Source organism: Cottoperca gobio, chromosome 21, assembly GCF_900634415.1.
Source record: "Cottoperca gobio chromosome 21, fCotGob3.1, whole genome shotgun sequence".
NCBI classification, from domain to species: domain Eukaryota; kingdom Metazoa; phylum Chordata; class Actinopteri; order Perciformes; family Bovichtidae; genus Cottoperca; species Cottoperca gobio.
This window is the reverse complement of record NC_041375.1, coordinates 22,766,837-22,788,322: the sequence shown is the minus strand read 5'-3', so window position 1 is coordinate 22,788,322 and position 21,486 is coordinate 22,766,837. Positions and strand designations below refer to the sequence as shown.

General features: G+C 39.8%; 2 protein-coding genes across 6 annotated transcripts; one reads left to right on the top strand and one right to left on the bottom strand.

Moving 5' to 3' along the window:
- Positions 1 to 2,679: 2,679 nt before the first annotated feature.
- Positions 2,680 to 19,577, bottom strand: hcn5 (hyperpolarization activated cyclic nucleotide-gated potassium channel 5). Of its 5 annotated transcripts, none has more exons than XM_029459252.1 (12): positions 19,394 to 19,577; positions 16,852 to 16,958; positions 14,641 to 14,894; positions 12,605 to 12,791; positions 11,898 to 12,002; positions 10,871 to 11,008; positions 8,030 to 8,191; positions 7,012 to 7,105; positions 6,763 to 6,890; positions 6,247 to 6,393; positions 5,906 to 6,143; positions 2,680 to 4,177 (listed from the first exon to the last, which is right to left on the bottom strand). In XM_029459252.1, exons 1-12 carry the CDS (start codon positions 19,428 to 19,430, stop codon positions 4,005 to 4,007), a joined length of 1,770 nt encoding a protein of 589 aa, XP_029315112.1. In that variant the 5' UTR covers positions 19,431 to 19,577; the 3' UTR covers positions 2,680 to 4,004. The 5 variants fall into 5 exon arrangements, with proteins under 5 accessions (XP_029315112.1, XP_029315113.1, XP_029315117.1 ...); XM_029459253.1 differs by having other exon boundaries at positions 14,641 to 14,891; XM_029459257.1 differs by lacking the exon at positions 19,394 to 19,577 and adding an exon at positions 18,828 to 18,956 and having other exon boundaries at positions 14,641 to 14,891.
- cox17 (cytochrome c oxidase copper chaperone COX17) lies at positions 18,468 to 21,290 on the top strand. Its single transcript, XM_029459258.1, has 4 exons — positions 18,468 to 18,618; positions 19,566 to 19,687; positions 19,781 to 19,885; positions 21,103 to 21,290. The coding sequence occupies exons 2-3, from the start codon at positions 19,578 to 19,580 to the stop codon at positions 19,863 to 19,865; spliced, it is 195 nt and encodes a 64-aa protein (XP_029315118.1). The 5' UTR covers positions 18,468 to 18,618; positions 19,566 to 19,577; the 3' UTR covers positions 19,866 to 19,885; positions 21,103 to 21,290.
- Positions 21,291 to 21,486: the final 196 nt, after the last annotated feature.

Genomic DNA, 21,486 nt, shown 5'->3' with positions numbered 1-21,486 from the left:
AATTATGTAAACACATTTGACCTACGTCTGAGCAGCATTTATTATACTCAATCATTTTAAGGGAAGTGTTAAGTATTTGCAAAGTCATTCAACACAGATGCGGCTGTCACTGCTGTAAAGACAGTAAGAGTCCAGAGTACATTTATTAAGGGCTTTAGTGTGTGAGGGAGCCAGCCTCAGTGGATTAGACTTAATGCCAAAGCAATTTCTGCTTGAAATTGGTGCTGAATGAGTGATTTGTGTCGCGCTCCTTGCAAGGACTTGTTGTCATCAGCACTGTGTTTTCACTGAGGCACAAATAATTGCTAAATTTGCCCTTTACTGTGCAGTCAGTTAAACATAGTCCAATAAGCAATCAGATACAACAAACCTCACTTTAATCTGAGCCAAGAAATGTACAGTGGCTTTTACTTTGAGAGAAGGGCGGCAACATGTCGAACTAACTACAAATCAAAGTCACCGCTGAAACTCTTGTGTCCAGGCTGGAGAAGCTGACCTTGTTAAGCAAAGGAGCCGCAGCTTTGTTTCTTTAACCTTGAAGAACTTATCGTGTTTAAACACGTCGAGGGAGATACGTTCATGTGTCATGCTGGGACAACACAGGATTGTTTTTGTTGTAAATCTGACAAAATCCTTTTTGCAAAACCTACAATGCTTTTAGATATTGTAGCAAAACTGGACCAAAAATAAAGCAGTAGTGGTCAACAGAATTAATGACCCCCTAGGCCCCGGTGACGTACACACACACACACACACACGGGCAAACACACACCTACACAAACACAGACACACAATTACAAACAGTGACATTGTGACAAGCACACAACCCAAGCACACTCCTTGCCTCCACAGACAGTCTCACAGGACCAAGTGTTCACGTCAGTTTAAGATAATGAGCCACATCCAGCCTCTGCTGTAACGATAATGATCTGGAAACACTTTTAAGTTCAGTGTACTCGACAAAAATCCCAGATGGCTTGGCGTTCTGCTGAAGACAAATCAGTGTTATAAACAACAACAACAACATTAACCCTCTTAAAACTAATTAGGATGCAAAATGTTTGTCAAAATGACGTTGTGGGGTTCGGTCCAACCACTTCTGGAAGAAAACCTGGAATCAGAACTTTTTCCTCAAAAGCAGCGAGCACATGCTCTGTAAAGAGAACGCTTTGTTCTTCTTCTCCTTGATGTGTTTAGCATAACCCATACGACCAGCTGGGTCGGTTAAAATGAATATACAGTATATCGTTTACATAAGTTTTAAGTCTCTTTTTCAGGAACTCAAACTTCTTCCAAACTCCAGAAATTGTCCTGCAGATCAAATGCAGCAACCCGCTTTCCTGCCACCCAAAACAGCTCCAAGATTGTATTTTCTAGAGACGAGACCGTTGTCAAATGTCACCGACTACCAGGCTAATGCTACAACGAGTAGGTTCTTTCTAGTGTCCACAGTGGGAGAGTCACTAATTAGCTCGTCGTCGCTACTTTGTACAGACGAAATATCTATTAAAATTGTGTTGCATGCAAAGTGACACCCAACACAAATGTGTTTTTGCACAATTTCTGTGGTTCTTAAGATTTGTCGAAATGCAAACAGCAATGTGCTAACGGGACTTTTAATTCCTGAGGCTCCTAAATTCTGGGACTACTTTCTGAGTACTTACAATATTTACTTAAAATCACTTCTTTGGGCAAACGGAAACAGTTGCAAAGCCCGGCTTTAATATTCCTCAATATTGAATAGCATCCATATGGCGACACAATCCGTCTGGTACTCCCTGCAGGGTTGAACATATGCTCTTAGATATTTTTGACCACTATTTAAGACTCATACTTTGTCCTTTGCCTTTATTGCTCTCAACAGATTAACTTTGTCCTGGGCACCGGTCTGCTGTGCCTCTTCACGCAGGCTTCTCTGACAGGCAGAGACCAGGCTCTGCTGATGAAGACCTGGTCCGACCGCATGGGTGTCCTCTACAGGAAGATGAAGAACACAGGAGGCCGCTGCTTGGGCTACTTTCTGGAGCAGGCAGAGGGGGATGTACGGCAGCAGCTCCAAGAGGCCATGCAGATCCGCTCACCCCCCGAGGAGGCGGCGGGGAGCATCCTGAAGACCCTGGAGAAGAACTACGATTGGCTGCGCTGGGCGGTGATGCTCCACCCTGCCGTGGGACCCATGGAGGATGAGAAGGACGTGAAGGACGAGAAGGACGAGGAGATGCAGGAAGAGAAGGAAGAAAAGGAAGTTGTGCCGCCACAACAGCAGCCCAACAATTTCATTTCCGTGGCGTCTGAAGCACCGATCCCCCACGTGGTGGCGTGCTTCCGTGACACACCCACTTCGCTGGACAAGAGCCGCATACACCAGCTCATCGTGGACCTGGAGTGGAAGATCCCCAACCCGCCCCCTGAGGTGTACGCCTCCATCGAGGAAGACCCGGGCAGGGCGCGGCGATACCTGGCCTCACGTATGCTGAAGAAGCTGCAGGATGGGCTCGGCTCTGGTGTGGCCGTCCACGTGGTGCCGGGCAGGATGGAGATGAAGTGCAACTTCCCCCCAGCCTCCTTCTACCTCTACGAGTACAAACACCGGCTGGCCTCGGGCACCGTGTGTGTGTTTGGATGAGAGAGGAAAAGGGAGAGGGAGCAACCTGCTGTACTCACACAGATCTTTCATAATCATATTACAGCATCGGCTTTATTTTTGTTGCTTTCACAGTGGCATTAACATGTCGTGTAATATTCCAAATAAATGTAATTTTAGAGAAAAACAAAAATGACATACATGAGTTGTTTTTTTAAATCCTTTTATAGCAAAATTCCAGTTTATTACAACTTGGGTTTTATCTAAGCCATCCTTAGGACAGTCCGGACACCACTTTGGTCCAGACTGAAGTAACAAATATTGGATAAATTGCATGAGGTTTTGTACAGACATTAACGGTCCACAGACGATGAATCTTAGGGACTTTGGTGAGTGCAGCCTCACAGAGCCGCTAGCACTCAAAGTAATTGCTGAGATCTGAGGGTGACTTAGCAACAAAGTCCAAGCGGGTAAGAAACACAAGTCAGACAGTCTGTTCTTTCTTAAATAATTCCTGTATTCTTTTATCAGGCTTTATTTTCCCCTTCTCTGCCTTGAGAAGCTTGTTCAGTTCTCTTATGTTACAGGTCATTTAGCAGACGCTCTTATCCAGAGTGACTTACATTGAACTAAGTACAGGGACAGTCTCCCTGGAGCAACTCAGGGTTAAGTACTTTGCTCAGGGGTACACTGGTGGCAGCCTGGTATTGAACTCCTGTTTTGTTTGGAAGGCGTACCACTAGGCCATCACCACACCTGTGAAGATATTCACGATTATCCAGATAATGGAAATTCATCACGGTCAACTTATTGCGCGATAGAATCCTACATCGCCCCGTTCCTACAAGTCTTTCCAGATTATGTAAATGACTATCAGGAGGTAACGCTAAAAGGTGAGTGCACCTGTGTGCTGGTAATGTGATATGCTATAAATTATGATGTTTGAACAGTTGGGTTATAATTTCACTGTTAGTCTTTGTTTAAATAAGTTTAGCTAACATGGGGGATTTGTTGTTCGACTGCAGGTGTTTCTTGCCCACTCTGTTGTTTTTAAAGCCCAAGTTGTAAAAAGTAGAAAGTCCCTTTAAGGCTTAATATCTGGTTCTGTCACTAAGGTATGCATTGACTTCCCAAACATCAACGCTAAATTGCAACATTAACAAGAAAGCACATATTGAACGTTTGACCCGTTTTTACTGTTGAGGTCGTTGTTTATTGCTGATAACTGACGGATCAGAAGACTGAATAATAACCAGTCAGAATAAAATGCTCTACAACTATCCATCTCATCAGAGAGTATGTGTCCAACTCGTGTCCACACGAGCAATCAGCCAAAGTCTTACTGTCATCACATAAGATGTGCTGGACATATCCACATCTCCTGTCCTTTTCACACAGTAAAAAAGCACTGTGTTTGGTCTTACACAAGTTCACCATCAGAGTTGAGCTGAACTATTTTTTCCAAGTCCTTCTTGACATCTGGGAAGCCCTGAAGCACCTCATGAAAGTCGTCACAGGACAGAGAGAAGCACTGGCAGTCGGTCAGCGCCTTCACTGTGGCCAGATGTTTGCCTTTGGTTAGCACGCATGCCTCTGTTGGACACAGAGAGGGAACCACAAGAGCGTGGTTAATGAGCGAGTAAACCCTAATGACGGGGATGCGATCTGACAATTAATCCTAAATTAAATAACCGGACTTAGCTGAGTTGTTTCGGGAAGCCTGCTTAGCTCTAAACGCTGCAGAGGTTCTCTGCCAAAAAGATTAGGACCTGTTCCCACTTCAAGCTCCAGAATTAAATAAATCCCCCAAATTGGAAGAGATATATTTATCCACTTTGGTTTGACAGTGATTTGAAAAGAAATAAAATAAAAGAATGCTTCTCGCTCACCTATCCAAATAAACGTGCAGATGTGGCCAACGAATATCAGTGAACAATCTATTGGAAACTTGCAAAATCAAACTAAATCCATGGATCACGTGCTTCCATTTTAACAGTAGTGACATTATCAGAACATCCCAAACACATTTAATGTGAACTAAATAACATAATAAATGTCCCAAAGGCAGTTGCTTCAGCTTTATTTGTTTGGTCTTCACCTGCTCATGCCTCTCACACGGCACAAGTTAAATCACGCTCCTCTAGTTGTATCTTACACATGCAGATGGTTTTGGTTTTATTCATCCAGGTTTTGAAATATCAGTCTCAGCTCCAAAAGAAGTGACAACAGCCACATCTTTCCTGGAAACATTATCCCCGTTACTGTCGTTAATCCACAGAACAAGCTGTCAGCTGTTTTCATATGAACTGTTTCTGTGGTCGAAAGCAGTTCCAGTGAAAACTGCTCACAGTGAGGTCTGAGGATTATCCAGAATAAAAGTGACAGATTTTTAAATGGAAGTCAGCATAATTTCTTTAAGAGAGCAGCATACAATGTTCACAAATCCATCAGCCCTGCAAAATAAAACCTTTTGTCGACACATCCTTGTCATAGTTTCAACAAAAACGGTTTTGTACTTGCATTACTGATTTTAATTGAGCATTGATTGGATCTAAAAATAGTTTTCTATGAAAAACAGCAAGTTTTGTGGATTATGAAGACACTATTTCTGGAAAGAGATGTTGCTGCTCATAAAAAAAGAAGTAAATATCCAATGCTTTGAGCACCACATGACATTACGTTCACCTCCAGAGTATTAGAGGGAGGCAGAAAAAGAGCTGGATATTTTAAAATCTAGACAAATAACAAAAACTTTGACATTTAAACGGACTGATATTTTAAATGTATATTTCCATAGCTCAATATAGAGGTTAATACACTCCAGTATGAGTATTTATTAACTCTAAACACACATCTGCAGAGGAAGACCATGAGATAGGATTGAAAGCAGTGGACCTTGTGTCAAGATTGTTTTTGTAATATTCATACTTAAACCTCCAGCGATCTAACTTCAGTATCCTCAGAGTATTAACCCGCGTAAACCGGTGCACATACATTTGAAAGCTGCTTAATAAAACATCCCCTAATGCATAATGCACACACAGGCTATGAACACTTTGTTGTGTACTTATTGTACTTTAGGTGATACAGATGCTACTAAGAGTTAAGTGACTGCTATGAGTCAAATCTAGATGTTGTCTCGGTTTGTTAGTATTTCTCTAAACAGCTTTCGAGCTATTTGGGCTGAAACGTTGTGAGAAAAGTTATATAACACATTCTGGTGCGTCATTTTCTCTAAAGTGAACTATTTGTGAAGTTCTCAGAGGACAAATCACTGAATGAAGTTCCAGATACTCAATAATCAGAGTGAATCCAACTCACCTCCAAAGAAGTCTCCGTCACACAGTTCCCTGTCGTAGGAGTCGGTCTCCATTAGGACCTGGCCGTGGTCGATGAAGAACATGCGGTCCCCCGGGACGTTCTGTCGGACGATGGCATCTCCCTCCAGGAAAACATCGTACTCCAGTTTGACGAGCACGGCGTTTATGAAGTTTTCATCTCTGGTCTGAAACATTGGCACCTTTCTTAGTAGCCGGCTGCACATCACCATCAGGATTTGCTGAAAAATAAATGAAAGTATTGTCACAAATATAAGATGATTATAAAAAACAAAGACCCAAAGGGACAACAACTTAACAACATTAAGTTCCAAGCAGCTGTACCTCTTTGAGCGCAGAGGACACCGTGTGCATGACGTCCTTCTCTTGAAACCACTTCCCTCCGTAGCGAGCCTGGTAGTAGTTGCTGATGCGAAGCTGCAGCTCTGGCGGGAGCTTCATGAAGGCCATGTAGTGCTCCAACCGGCTCATCTGTGGGAAGTCACAACGTTTTCTTAACTTTAGAAATCAAAACTCCAGAGTGATGTGTGAACACGTCGTGCATTCACTGTTTCTCCGGTCTGTCCTTTTAAAAAGAGTAAACATTATTATGATAATCAGGATCAATATAACTAAAACCGTGTACTAGGACTTGTGTTTCCCGACAACTTCATTTCTCATCTAAGACTTAATGGATGCAGTGAAAGTGATAAAACATATTTATAAGAAATTAAACAAATATACATTTCTCTCCCCAGATTAGATTAAAGCAACTCACATATGCTAAAATGATACTTATTAACACTTATCTGTTTTCACGGAGTACAGCACATTGTTTACTATCGAGATGCATTTCCTTACCTTGCTCTTGTACTCTTTGGCCGCCGGGTCGATGTTGGCGATCATGGTTGTAGCGTTGGCCACGAGGACGGTGTACATCAGACAACCCGACACCATGCTGACCATCACGATCCACATTTCCACATAATCTGTAGAACAAGACACCGACGCGCCAGCTTTTACTGTGACACGCTGAGTATTTATATCTGAGGGACAATGGGATACCGGTGCTGTTTTTAGCGGCGGGTAAAGAAAATCAATAATTCTCACTTGTCGGTGCGTCCATGGAGCCATACGAGAGGGCGATCATCTGGGAGAGGGCCCGGAAAACTCCCCAGGAGTATTTCACGCTCACTGTTGCATTCTGGGAGGGAAATGTTCATAATTAATGAGACTTTTTATAGATGTGGAGCTTCACAACAACAAATCTTCACATTAATTTAAACTGTGGTATATGTGTATAGATGTTTAAAGCACCACTATGTATTTATTTTGGTTAAATATGCCCCTACATCTCCAATTACTAAAATAGTTGATCTTTCCCAACACTATTTTAACACCTCATTAACACCCAGTGGAGGAAGTATTCAGATATATCTTTAGTATAAATACTAATACCAAACTGAAAATACTCCACTACAGTAAAACTATGTAGGTATTATGAAAGTGCAGTGAAATGTTTCCTGTCAGTGTTTAACTATCATGTCATTAATATCACTGCTGCATTAATGTGCATGTTGCATCTTACTGCTGTAGATGTTTACGGTTGTGCTCATTTTAACTCCTTTATATACTGTTGGGTAGTTTAATCTACAGCAATGCATCATATTCTATAAGATCATCACGTTTGTAGCGTCGCTGTCCTGTGAGAACCACAAATCTCAAAAGATATTCATACATTTTTCAGCTTTGTGACGCTGAGTTTCCAGCTGATCCAAGAGGGTTTTTAAAGAGTTTATTTAGCTTGAATAGGAGAGTCTTCTCAACACATAAAGGAACACTTCATCCTTCAGTTTATCACAAACATTCAAAACCAAAACATCTAGAGATACAAGGTTTTCACTGGACGGGAGGGCGCTGAAAGATCGTGATCTGAAAAGTAACTAAAGCTGTCACATAAATGTAGTGGAGTAAAAAGTAGAATATTTACCTGCAATGTAGTGGAGCAAATACCTCAAATGTGTACTTAAGTACAGCACTTGAGGAAATGTACGTAGTTACATTCCACCACTGTCAACAACCATCATCTATTTATTAAAGAGTTAAAGTTTTGTGAATTTAGTTTCACCATCAGGTTTTCTTTGCGGACCCAGCAGTCGGTGGGAAACTCCTCCAGCATGGGGACAAAGTACTGGATGCAGCCGTTCCAGTGACACAGCAGGAAAATCATCATGAACAAAGACAAGATGCGGAAGAAGAGGCGGACCACCTCCAGGTTTGCATTAGACACCTGTCAGGAAGAGATGACAAGAGAACATGACACTTGAAGGTATTTGGTACCACAGGAGCCGTTTTGAGTACTTAGCCTCGTGTTTATATTTCTGTCTGTGGACAGATTTTGTCACAGCGACAGCAAAGATGTCACCAAATGAAGGCCGAGAAGATGGGTATGGTTTGAGTAAGGGCGCCAGAAGTAGCGGGGTAGGAAAGCGGAAAAGGGCCATTGGTCCCCCTACTTTACGCCCCTCCGTCGTGGTGTGATCCCATCGCAACATGGTCTCTAGTTTTATTAGACATTTGTAGGAAATTGTCGTAATAAGCATATGAAGTCTTGAGTTATGGCCAAAAACGTGTTTTGTGAGGTCACAGTGACCTTGACCTTTGACCCCAACATTCTAATCAGTTAATCCTTTAGTCCAAGCGGACATTTGGTCATCATTTCTATCAGTTATAATAACGTCGTATTTACCAAAGTAATTGCTGAGATCTGGGAACAAAAGGGGGAAAAAATGTGAGCAGTCAGACGATCGGACAGGCTGCAAACAAACCAACAGTTTAGCCGGATTATTCAAAGCACTTCATTTGCAGGTACAAATGGAAGTGAGTGCTCTTGAAATCAGAAACAACTCTTGATTGCAAAGAGAAACTGTGTGTATACTAGTACTGTTGGTCAAATAAGATCCAGGACATATGACACTCTGTATGTGAAGGTTGATTATATTTGTGGACCTATTTTACTCTATTATTTGATTTAATAATGTATAAATGATGTGGCATGATGGATGTGAGAGATGTGATAGAAATGATAGCTAAAAGAGACACAGGATGTAATAAATCAGAATCATCCTTTAAGGATAACACTCCTGATTTAATAGCAGATTAAATAAAAGCACCCAAAAACAGATTAATTGCACCAAATGACCACGATATTCAAGAAAAGATGGAAACGCTTGATATATTTGCCAAACAATCAAGTCACAAAAACCAGCAGGACACACAATCAAGATAGAGGAAAGCCCAGGGTGCAACATCAAGAAGTCCAAGCAATACAGCCTAAACACAAGGGACCATCTACAGCAGTGTCCAGGCGATCCTAATGAACCAGGCTCCAGGTTGTAATAAACTGCATGGATGCATGTGGAGAAAGTGTGGCATCTTCTGGCCTCACAAGTTCACATCCTTGGAATTAAAACAGAAAAAGCTAAAGCAAGTACATCAACACTGAAACGAGGACGACGACTGTGATCATGCAACTGGACCGTGTAATTGGATATAGAGGCAGACTGTTCAAAGCAAAAGAAAACCTGGAAGATCAAAAAGGACCTGGCACAAAACTGTGACAGACGAGCGAGCGAAGATTAACTTAACTTGGGTCAACATGCAGGGAGCTCACTGTAGCCTTATGGCCCACAGAGGGAAAAGAGGATTAGTTAAGTAAACAGATTTATCCGAGTGAAATTAATAAATCAGTGAGGGTATTTTTCAAAGCGAGAGGCTCCAGTTACCACCACTACACTGACAACATATACCAGAAACCTCTTCCTGTGCAGATCATACTCTAAATCTACAGCTGTCGTTTAACGTCCTTCAAAAACACCTCCAAAATGTGGAGCGGGTCCTAAACTGTGCAAAGACAAAATGGTTTTTCGAATGCAAGAGATACCGACTGTGGTACATTCTAATTTGTTTAGTCGGTAGCGCCATTATAAAGAGAGTGCAACACTATAAATATCGAGGCATTTGGATGAAAAATTTACATTTAGAGTCAATATTGACATGTTTTTATCAAAGCTATGATTAAAATTGGGCTTTCTTTTAAAAGAATAAATCTTTCTTTCTATTATTCACGAGAAAAATAATTGTTGAAAAAATCGGGCTCGTCTGCTCTTTCAGTGAGCAGGGATTTATTCTTATTTATTTATAAAGCTTTCTTTTTGCAAAAGCTCCCCCCCCCCCCCCATCTCTCAGCCCTGCTTTCTTGAAATGTTTTCTGTTATTCTCACAGACATGGCTCACCCTGCAGGGGCCAAGAGTTCGTGCAGAGTTAGGGAGATTTGCTTTTTGTTACTGTGCCCCACATACTTGGAATATGCTTCAACAATAATTTGACCTCATTTATAGCGCTGAGACAATTCCAGAGTTTAATTTCTAATCTTATTGACTAACTGTCATTGCTTTTATTTATGTTTTATTTCATATAGCCATGTGTTCTTCTGATTTTAGTTGTGTCTGCATTTATTGCATGTACCTCAAATAAATATATATTATATATATTCAAATTAAATATAATAAATTCAATTAAAATACAATTTAAAGAAAGAAAGAAACCATTTATTTTAGCAGGTAGTAGCCGATTAAAGGCGTGGAGTTACACACAAACGCCAGACAACATAAATTATAAATGAAGATATATTGTCTTTCATTATAAGATTACAATAGAAATCATCAAAGAGAATTTGAGGTGTCCTATCCCTTTAATTTTGAGCGTAATGTTCAGGTACGTTCGATTAGAAAAATGCTTTGTCGATCGAGGAGCTCGTCAGCTCTCGTTTTACAAATTACATTGTAAGTGTTCAAAGTCAGATTTGTCATCGGATGCCAAGTCTGGTAAGACATCTGCAGGTCGGAGAACGGCTGATTGAATTTCAAAGGTTGAGCTTTGAAGACTTTGTCTGGCGACTGAACTCACTTTCTCCACCTCGTTGAAGAACCTGACCAGTCGGGACACTCGAGCCAGCCGGATCAAGCTGAGGATCCGCACGAACATCAGGATCCTCATCATCTTGTTGGTCTTGGAGGGGTTGTCGTCGTTGTGGTATTGTAAGTCCTGGGATAATAAAATACAGACGTTAAATCAAGAGGTTTCTAATTTACTTTATTGTATTTAATTAATTAATTATTATAAATTGTATTATTACTTTGTATATTTTATCATATTCAGACCATATATATCTGAACTACTCCTTACTGTTTATTCTATTCATAACCCCAAAACATATGCACCATACTTTACTGCCGTTTGCACTTCTGGTTAGACGGTCAACTGCGTTTTGTTGTAATGACATCGAATCTAATTAAATTATCAGTGTATTTACTACTAATTCACGCCATTAAAACATCACGAAAGACTGTGATTGTAGTTCAAACAGAGTTTCAGTAGAAAATTGCATTTAAAATGTAACTATTACTGTTTTTATTGGTGCCTTTTGTGTTATAACAATGTTGGAAATAATTGACTTCTTCTAATATAACAAACAATTGGTTGTATTTTAAACAAAGAATAACATTTATTATTTCCATTGTAGCATTATGGACACTTATAAGTAATAATAAGAACGAGAACTACTAGTTATACAAGTAATAGGACATTTTCACTTTTCATATTGTCTGTTGAAGGAGAAAATAGCCAACAGTGTGTTGCATTATTTGTTAGTTCACAAAACAATGATGCACATAGTTCTTTATAATTATAAACTTATGTAACACTCAGAGCTGTAAGAGTGTTTACAAACAATAACTACCAACTAACTAAAGAAAAGACGATAAAATAAACACATAAGATGATTTAATTACCAGATATTAATGTGCTTTTTAATTCTTGTATAATGTATCTTGATTAAAATTCATTAAATCAGTTTAAGCACAGAAACATGTCTAAGTCCCACCATGAACAAATCATGCAAAACTAAGTGCGTCGTTGTTTTGCTCTTTATTACCGCGAACAGCAGTATGTAGCCGATTGGGAAAGCAGCTATAACGTCCGGTATGAACCATGTCCTCAGGTAACTGACTCGGATCCGCTTAATATCCAGAATAGCTTCCTGTGAAAGAGAACAGAGCAGCAAGTTGAGCAGATGGATGAAGATTGCACGCGTGACACGATCAGATGTATAATTTAATACTTGAACTGAACCGATATGTTGGGAGTTCGTCCAAGATTGAGGAAGACAGTGGTGTCGGATGAGATCATCAGTGTGCTCAAAGGCAATTAACTTCACAGCGTCGTTGAATTGTTGCCGAAGCACAGACATGAATATTTCAAACGGCAGAAACTGACTTGAGAGTAAATCTGGCAAAGCAGATGCTTGTGCGGCGGAGAGTCAACACCACAGATGTGCCATTTGTGATTGGCAAGATAGAGGTCACAGAGTACGAGTGGATGAAAACAAACAGGATATAGTCTGCAGCCACATAATACGTAATTGGAAATGTTATACTTCTCATTTATTGGATACGCCATAATCCCTGTTATAAAATCATACAGCAGGTGCCAATTTTGCCCATGTCCAGGATGTTTTTTTAATCTAGCCTTTCGTGTATTGAGTAGATTACAGATGGGGCAGAGATGGATTGTATGCTCTGGTCAGCGCAGGGATTATAGTCTTCCAGATTGTGTCTGAAAATAGAGTACAGCCACTCTCACCTCCCCGTCCTCTGCTATGATGCCCATGCGGAAATTCAGAGCCACATCTATCAGGAACAACGTGTCTGAAAACACATTAAATCCTTCCCATGCCAGACCGCTGTTTCCGTCCAGAAAGGCTATCTCCATGGGAATCCCAATCAGGTTCAGGAACGTGATGGCCATCATGCACATGATGTAGTAACTCCTACAGGAACAGATCACAAAAACACATGTATGACTTTGGAGGGAGCCTTAGATCTTGTAGTGGAAAGTCTCAGTTCATTTGCCAGAAGGACTCATTAGACAGCATGCTGCAGCCGGTAATGCAAGCTGATTTATGCACACTAACTACTGATACTGTAACTGCACATCTTCTCAGCCAGGGTTCAATTACCAGGCTCAAGTTACTCTGTTCTCTGATCCCAATCGTTTCATTCCCTATGTGTTTTCACTCCGTATGATCACCTTGCACACTAATAACAATACTGCATGGATAATGCAAAACCAGATCATTAAAGAAGTAATTTAATCCACTGTTTGCTTTTAATCCTCTGGTATCATCTTAAAAATAACATCAGAAAACTAGAATGTCAAGAGCGATCATTATCAATTATTAATTGTTCTTCAAAGTTACTTGTTTTGATTTAATGTTTTCTTGCTCTTTGCATTTTATACAAATAATTGTACTTTTTCTGTTTCACAAATCATTATCATAATCAATTGTTGTCAATCGTTGTTGCCTAATCCTAATGCTTATTAGTAATGCAACCTGCAAGCAGGGACACAGAATTAGTGGCTGGTAGATTTGATCACTCACCAATCTGTTTAGTGGCTGGTAAAACTTGAACATTCACTAGCCATTTGGCCAGTGGACAAAAAAAAGCACATTTTGCACCTTGCCTGCAAGTAATATGGAGTGGGGCTGCAAGTAAAGATGATTTTGATATGGACTAATCTTGATTTGATAGGGGCAATTCAACAGTTTCAATACAGAGCATTACAAACTGATGTGCTGCACAGAGTTTATAGCTATTTTTAATGTTCAACTCTTGTCCCTAGGCTTTTACATGTGCAGTGTTGTTGCAGATTCTGTCTTTTTAGTAATGCCACCTGACAGGCTTTTTATCCATTATTTTCAGTGCCTGATTGTATAAGCATGTGAGATGTTTTATTGTAGATGCATTGGCTCATACTGTCAAACAATATGAACAATTAGAGAAAAGATGGGCTGCGTTGGTTTGTAGTGCCTGATTCATTTGTAACAATTAAGGTTGGTCTTTACTGTTTTTGAACAGTTCTTTACATGTACAAAAATTTGATCTTTGGATATAAAATTATTCCTAAAAACTTACAAATATTGACCTCCACAATTGAAATGTTCAATTCAACTGTTGTAGATGATTATGTTGCAGCCACTGATGGACATCATGCAAGTATGCGTTTAGGATCTCCGCTGCCTTGCTAGGTGTCTAAGCTGGAGCGTATATGAATGCATCATCTGCATAAAGCTGGAAGCCAGCCTCTGGGCAACTTGTAGGCAGGTCAAACATGAACAGAATAAAACGCAGCGGACCGAGGATTGAACCTTGGGGTAATAACCAGTGTATTGTTAAAGAGCGATGACTCCTTTGTCAATTTTCACACACTGCTGTGATGATTATTGTCTTGATTCATTATTTATTCTACAAAAAGGCAGAAGATATTGAAAAATGATTGATATTGATATTGAATATTGAAACACATTTTTCTTTCACTCAAATTGCTTGTTTTTCCTGAATAGCACTAAAAAAATCTAAAAGTATTCAGTTTACTGCAGAAGACAATAAAGAGAAACCGTTGGTTTTGGCAATCATTTTTTTATCAATCGATTGATAATTAATCCACTGACCTTTTCACTCGCAATATGGAGAAAAAATAATACTTTATAAATGGCTGGAGCTAAATAAAGCAGAAACTTGCAGAAACAACACAACTTTTAGAGAAACGGTCAGACCGAAAGTGGAGGTGGAGTCTCAGCACATGACTGACCTGAATCTATCAAATATATTAAATACCTCATGAGGCTGAACGGATGGATAACAAAGACTCCGCTCTGCAGCTGCCGCATGCACTCCTTCTCCACGGCCATCTCGCTGCCGTACACGTACAGGGACTGCCGATTCAGCTGCGGGAGAAGCAGGGCTCTCCATCCACAGGTGGCGGTGGTGCATCCCGCGGCGGGACCTTTTAGTTTCTCCATGACCAGACTTCGGTCCCCTCCGATCAGCCGAACGCGCAGGCCATCCTCCCTCTGCTGCCGCTGCTGCTGCTTTTCAGGACAAGTGGAGTCTGAATGTACGAGTCCTGACCTTCACTCTTGGTCACAAGGTAATTTTCCATCAAGACTCTCAACCTCAGGGTTTATTGAAGCTGTGCAGAGTGAGGCGAGCAGATACCCGCCTCTCAGCTCACTCCCTCCCTCTCCGTCTGCCTCTCTCTATTTCTGCCCCCACCCAACCCAACCCCTCCCCTCCCCACCCCGCCGCTCCACTTCTTTTCTTTTTCTCCCAGCTCATCAACTATTCAGTATCCGTGTCTCATCCCCACATGAATCAAGCCATGTCAAAAGGGTAAGGTCCAGCTCACATTAATACTGAAGACAATGGCATGTGCGTGTGTGTGTGTGGACGGAATCTCAATTATCGTCATGCGACCTAGACATCTGGCAGCGTGTGCATGGATAAGTTCCGTATGGGCCATCTCTACCAGGGAAGTAATTAAACCCTATACTGTGTTACCTGATGCTGGATATATGCTCACAGCTCTAAGCCAGCTCCTGTGTTGTTTATTTGCATATTTCACATCAGGAACAAAACAACAAACAGAGGCTGAAATATTTCATTTCAAGAAGAGCTGAAACGATGAGACAATTAATGGCTTAGTCCTTGGACAGAAAACAAATTGGAAACTACTTTGATAATCGTTTAACAGAGCAGAGAATAAAGCTGAAATAGTAAAACATTTTCAATATTCTGATTCCAGACTCTTAAATGAGAGAATTTGCTGCTTTTCTTTGTCATTGAAAACTAAACATGTTTGGGTATTTGGACTTTGAACTAAACAAGACATTGGAAGACGTCACATTTGGCTCTGTGAAGTAGGAATGGCCATTTTTTGACTTTCATACTAAACGATTATCGATTAATTTAAAAAACTAATCGATAGATCAATCGATATTAAAATTAATCGGTAGCCGCAGCCCAATTTTCAAGGCTTACAAAGTAAAATACCAGGATTTCATTCAACTGGATCTTTTTTAGATTTCCTTGGAAGGTTTGGTAGAATTGCAGCAATGTTTAAAAAATGAAAAATAGAAACAGGATGTAGCAGCACAGGGGATTAACTGAGGGATTAATTGAGGGTTCATGGCAGTAAAGTGAATTACTGGCAGTTTAGTGCATGAGCTGGGTCAAATAATGTGAGTGCTTTTATTAAAAACATTTTTAACTTTGGACAATTTCTTTCTGGTCTGGTTAAGTATAGGAAACAAAAACCTTTTGGTTAAGGTTAGGGAACAATTGTTAGTGAATAGAAACGTCAATATATAAACACTACTTCTGTTTTGGCTTTTGTTATTACTGGCACGACTACAAGAGGTTGTCAGTAAAACATTAACATACTGTAAGTCATTTTAAGTGTTTGAACAAATGATCAATGCTCATGTCTCTAAACATCGCTGCTCAGGTGAAGTTTTAATTGGTAACTAAAATAACAGACGTGTCTGCGCTGTTGATGGGTCTTTTGCTTTGTTCCATAAAACATTGGTTTGGACTGCTTGCACCTTACTGCATAAATATCCTCCGGTCATTTTACATTTATTTACTCTACCTGTATTTATATTTACATTACTTGTATTTTACATTATTGCACTATATGTTTATAGCTCGTCTTGTATCTTGTTCTGTACCTGTTTTTGTATCTTGTTGTTTTGCACCTTATGTTAATTTGTTCATTATGTTGTTTCGCAGAGAAACACAATGTTGTTCCTCTATGTACTGTACTGCACTGTATATGGATGGATGACAATAAAGTCTCTCTTGTCTTATCACAATCCATTTTTGGAGGACGCTACAATGCAATCCAGTAAAAGTTTAGTTCAGTTTTTGGTATGTGATAAGATCTCTGTTTCAACAAAAGAACAGAGTTTATTGGAAAATACAGAACATGGGAGATACTCATTAGCTGCATAGCAAATACTCAAACAAAAATAGACAAAGAGTGCTTACAGTTCGTCTTTCCAAGGCGCTGCTTTGTGCACACAGGACGAAGAGAAGGCAGACGATCAGGACTTGTACTGTCGTCCTACGCCTCTCCTCCTTCACAGGGCAGATTTCTACAGGGAACACCAAAACAGAGACACCTGTGATAAAACTGAGAGTGAATTAAAGGGTATTTTAATGCTTCTTGTATAATTTGCATTTGTGCCACACTATATGGATTATAATCCTGTGGATAACAAAGCAAAGACTGCAACGAAGTGTGTTTAAAATGGAGGTGCATATCTATCACACAGTACAGAGCAAATGAATAATATGCTTACTTGCTCATTTATCTAGCACACAGCTGGCCCTCAAATGAGAATAAGTGACTCAGTGCTTCTGCTTATGCACTGCTCTGCTGACGCACTGTAGACCCAGTAGACATGTGAAAACACATATCTTCAATATTGTAGCACAGAAAATACACATTTTTCATATTAAAAGACTCCCAAGCCACTTACTGGTATGTTCTTCAATATATTTTACAGCACAGAATATAATATCTGCCAGAGTAGCTGAAAAATAGCAGTATTTACATACAGTTCTTATTTTTTTTGTACTTATACACATTTATTTTATGCAGGAACACACAAAACTGTAGTGTCGAAATAATTAGTTAATTAATTTATGAGTCAAACATTTTCTGGTTCCAGCTTTCCAAATGTGAGGACTTGCTGCTTTTCTGTTTTATACAACATACATCATTGTAAAGCAAAATCTTCAGGGCTTTTTCATTTTATAGAGAAAATAATGGACATATTACAGAAAATAATATGTATTAATTTTGATTAGGGTTGCCTTCCTCTCAGTGCTAATGGATAGGGTTAGAAAACATTTGAATTGTTTTAACAAAAAACTTCAGAAAACTTAATCTGCAAAGTAACTGGTAACATCAGCTTTCAAATAAATGTAGTGGAGTAAACAATATGTTATAGAGCAGCATGAAATACCTAAATGTACTTAGTTAATTTCCAATATTGCCAACTCAACATGTCCTTTAGCATCTCTGGTAGCAGATAAAAACAGAAATTGAGACATACTGTATCTGGCAGTATAAGAAATGTTTATTTGAATACCGTATTTCTATTATGATACATTAATAATGAGGCAGCAACATCAATTTCATAAGTTTTGATACAAATAATTATAACACTAACTTGTTACTATAAGTTAAGCTATGTATAGCATTAGCTTACTAACGTTAGCTTTGAGCTAGTTTAGTTTGAGCTAACATTAGCTTGTCCTTTTTGTTTGTTTTCATTAAGATCCAAAAATCTACTTTTACGAAAAACACAATTTGTCCTAATAAATATAACACTATACATTTAACAAACTTACTGTACGTTCATAGATAATCTGGTCTTTCTAGTTGTCGATCCAAGTTTTGGCTTCATGGTTATTTTAATTGTCGTTTCCCGCCGTTGTTGCAACACTACATTTCCCAGAAGCCTGCATTGACGCTTGTAATCACGTGACTTTATAACGCAAACCGTGACAACACTACATTTCCCAGAAGCCTCCGTTGACACTTGTAATCATGTCGCTTTTGATATAACGCTAACACGTGAGCCTTCTCTCTTCGTGTTTACAGCACTACATTTCCCAGAAGCCTCCGTTGACACTTGTAATCACGTGACTTTGTATATAACACTAACACGTGAGCTTTCTCCCTTTCTGTTACTTTCTTTTTGAAGGTGAATCGTCTGCTAGCGTGTGACTCCGGCCTCCATACAAGTAAGCTACACAACAGACTAGCTAGCATGCGTTTAAAGTAGTACACGACGTTTTTAGTCTCTTTAATTGTGTAATTTATCCGCCGGTACACCGCAAAGAACAACGTTAATGTTAGCTACCATTAGCCACTGCATGTTATGCACGGTCTCCTAACTGTTCGCTTAAGCCATTTTATACCGTTTTAAAGCTAGTAACGTAAAACATTTTACCGTTTAGTGAAGCACATGGCGGTTCTGTACAGGTGTGTTCCCTTTATTTTAACGTGTTAAAGACTTAAATATTTCAGAAAGCACGTTGTGTGCCGCATGGCACGTGTGTGCCGATGAGTTGCTGCTGTCATCTAAGCTAGCGTTCACTCCAGCAGTCCCCTTCAGTGTCACTGTGCTGCAACAAATATCATTATCCACTATTCTACGACTCTTTTGCTATTTGTTATGCTAGAAAACGTAATTGAAACAACTTGCCCGATCAGTTAAATCCCAAGGTTATATCTTATTACTTGTGTCTCCTCAAAACTAGTTGATTTAACAGAGTATATCTGCATAATGTTTTACTATATATCATGCACCACTATTAATTTGACATGCTAATTGTTTCTTCGTCTTTTGTTGTATAAGGCAAGCAATTGAAAGACTTCATCTTCTTGACCCGTAATACATTGTAGTAAACAAAAGGAAATCAGTTTCAGCCCTGCAATGATTGCCATTTTGTTGGAGAAGCTGGAACCAGTGGCTGTTTGGCATTTTTACTGAATGAAAATGTAAAAAATGTTTACCTGTTTCTTGTCTTCTGTGGGAAGAGGTCTTTAGCATCACCTACCTTCAGTGCACATGTCCAGATGTACAACATCTGAGTGAAAATGCACTTATCTAATGTGACCGTGTGCCACTCTTCATCCTAGTCTGTCTATGGAGTGAATTACAGCATCTGCTAATTATATATTTTAGTACAGCCAGAAGATGTCGACAGTGTCTGCTGCCTGCTTGGAACCTGCTGTGGTCACTGAGCAGAAGAAGCCTCTGAAGCCATGCTGTGCTTGTCCAGAGACAAAGAAAGTCAGGGATGCTTGGTAAGTACCCGTCCACAGATGCTGCAAATACGTCTCTGCTTGTTAAAAGTCAAAATGTATAATTTTTTTACCCGTGTTTTGTTTTTCCTCCAGCATCATTGAGAATGGAGAGGAAAGCTGCACAGTCCTGATCGAGGCACACAAAGATTGCATGAGGGCGCTGGGATTCAAGATCTAACAACTCTTTTTGTTTGTGTGGTAGGTCTCAACTTTTATGTTTTTAGTTTTGCATCAGCTTGTTTTGCAAGTATAATTTCTTTGTGCTGGGTAGTTGGTGTCCCTCAGCTGTTACTGATTCATCTTTTGAGTACAAGGTGAACTAGAACACCAGTGCACTGGCTTTTTAATTAAGTAATATCTGAGTAAGGCAAAACTGGATTTATAAGTGTGAATGTCAAGAGTTTTTATTTATTTTTAACTATCATGGCTAATAGTCTGGGAACATTTGCAGCATTGAAAACGCTGCAAGTAAGGAACCGTTCCCCTCCAATTACTTTTTGTTGTGATGCTAATGCTTTTTCCTGCAGGCCATACTTAACCTTTGAAACAATCTGACGTAGTTTGTGTAAAACTGGCGAGTGGACGTCTGATTGGGAGGGAAAATGGCCACTAAAAATAAATGTGCCCCTAGACGCGCACAGTAATTGCATGGTTTGGTCAATTAAAAGATTCACTTTGTTCAAAAAAATCTGTATTTAGCTTTAGGTGTGACCTCATTTCAACTTTTTCATTAGTTACCTTCAAAAATATAACTGGAAACAACTTGAATGCTCCGTCTGCATGTCTGTACTGGTCACACACTGCTGCCAAATGTATTTTGACAACTTGAATCAAATCAGTCTGGTGTGTAAATGAGCATTTGCCCTTTTGTGAACCATCTAAATGCCCAACTTTAATTTATTTAACTCGATATTTGCAGTAATGAAGTCATTTGTATTCGGTAGGTTGTTTTACAGCATGAGTTTCCTCTTGCTTGGTCATTTGTGTCTCTTGGCTATTGCTGCATTCATCTGTTGTTGTGCACCAACTGCAGCGTCTGACTAGAAAGTCATGTAATGGGGCTGATGTGTGGTGAGCAGAGGGGTGGAGCGAGTGTCTTCTGGGCTTGCATGACTACACATGAAACACGCCTGAAGCCGTGCGGCTCGGTTCACGTTTCAGCTGCTCAATTGGCCGCCTGGCATCGCCTTAATGTTCGCTTGCTCTTGTAAAGGAGAAATCCTCGCGGCAGTAGGCTGGACAAAATATGAATTTATGTATTAGGTTGTGGTATCTAGCTAAATAAACATGTTTTATTTTTACAGGATATACAACCAGGCCTCTGCCTTCTGATCTGATCTTTAGTTTTATTTAACAACACTAAGAGTCCAAGTGAAGGACTCGACTGTAATCATATCTTTTCTTTTCTCCTGCAGTGTTGCTGTGCAAGATGACCCTGGGTGTTCCTTCTTTCCCATCTTATTTATACCTTTTCTTAAAGGGAAATGTGACGATGCACTTCTGCTCTGATGGGTTGATTGTGTTTCTGTAATAGTTTTTTTTAAAAATCTGTAGAATGCGTGAAATGTCTAAATCTGTTGAATAAAAGTCCTATGCAATAAGACTGTCATTAGTTTGGGTTTAATGCACTCGCACATGTATTCATCTTGAGGTTTCTGTATTGAAGGTCCTTTCTCTCGGGGCACGCCTCCCACAGTTGCTGTCCCTGGTATGCACTTAGGCTTAAAAATAACTTCTGCCCCTGCAAAGTCAATACTTGGCATATCTGCATTCTTCCTCTGTAGTGGATCACTGTTGCT

Excerpts from the sequence above, each read along its gene's own strand:
- cox17 (XM_029459258.1), top strand. The coding sequence starts at position 19,578 with ATGTCGACAGTGTCTGCTGCCTGCTTGGAACCTGCTGTGGTCACTGAG. Across the intron at positions 19,688-19,780 it reads AAGAAAGTCAGGGATGCTTG|CATCATTGAGAATGGAGAGG; the intron begins GTAAGTACCCGT and ends TTTTTCCTCCAG.
- hcn5 (XM_029459252.1), bottom strand. The coding sequence starts at position 19,430 with ATGCTAAAGACCTCTTCCCACAGAAGACAAGAAACAG. Across the intron at positions 16,959-19,393 it reads CCACAGAAGACAAGAAACAG|AAATCTGCCCTGTGAAGGAG; the intron begins GTAAACATTTTT and ends TGTTCCCTGTAG. Across the intron at positions 14,895-16,851 it reads GCGCCTTGGAAAGACGAACT|CAGCAGCAGCGGCAGCAGAG; the intron begins GTAAGCACTCTT and ends TGTCCTGAAAAG.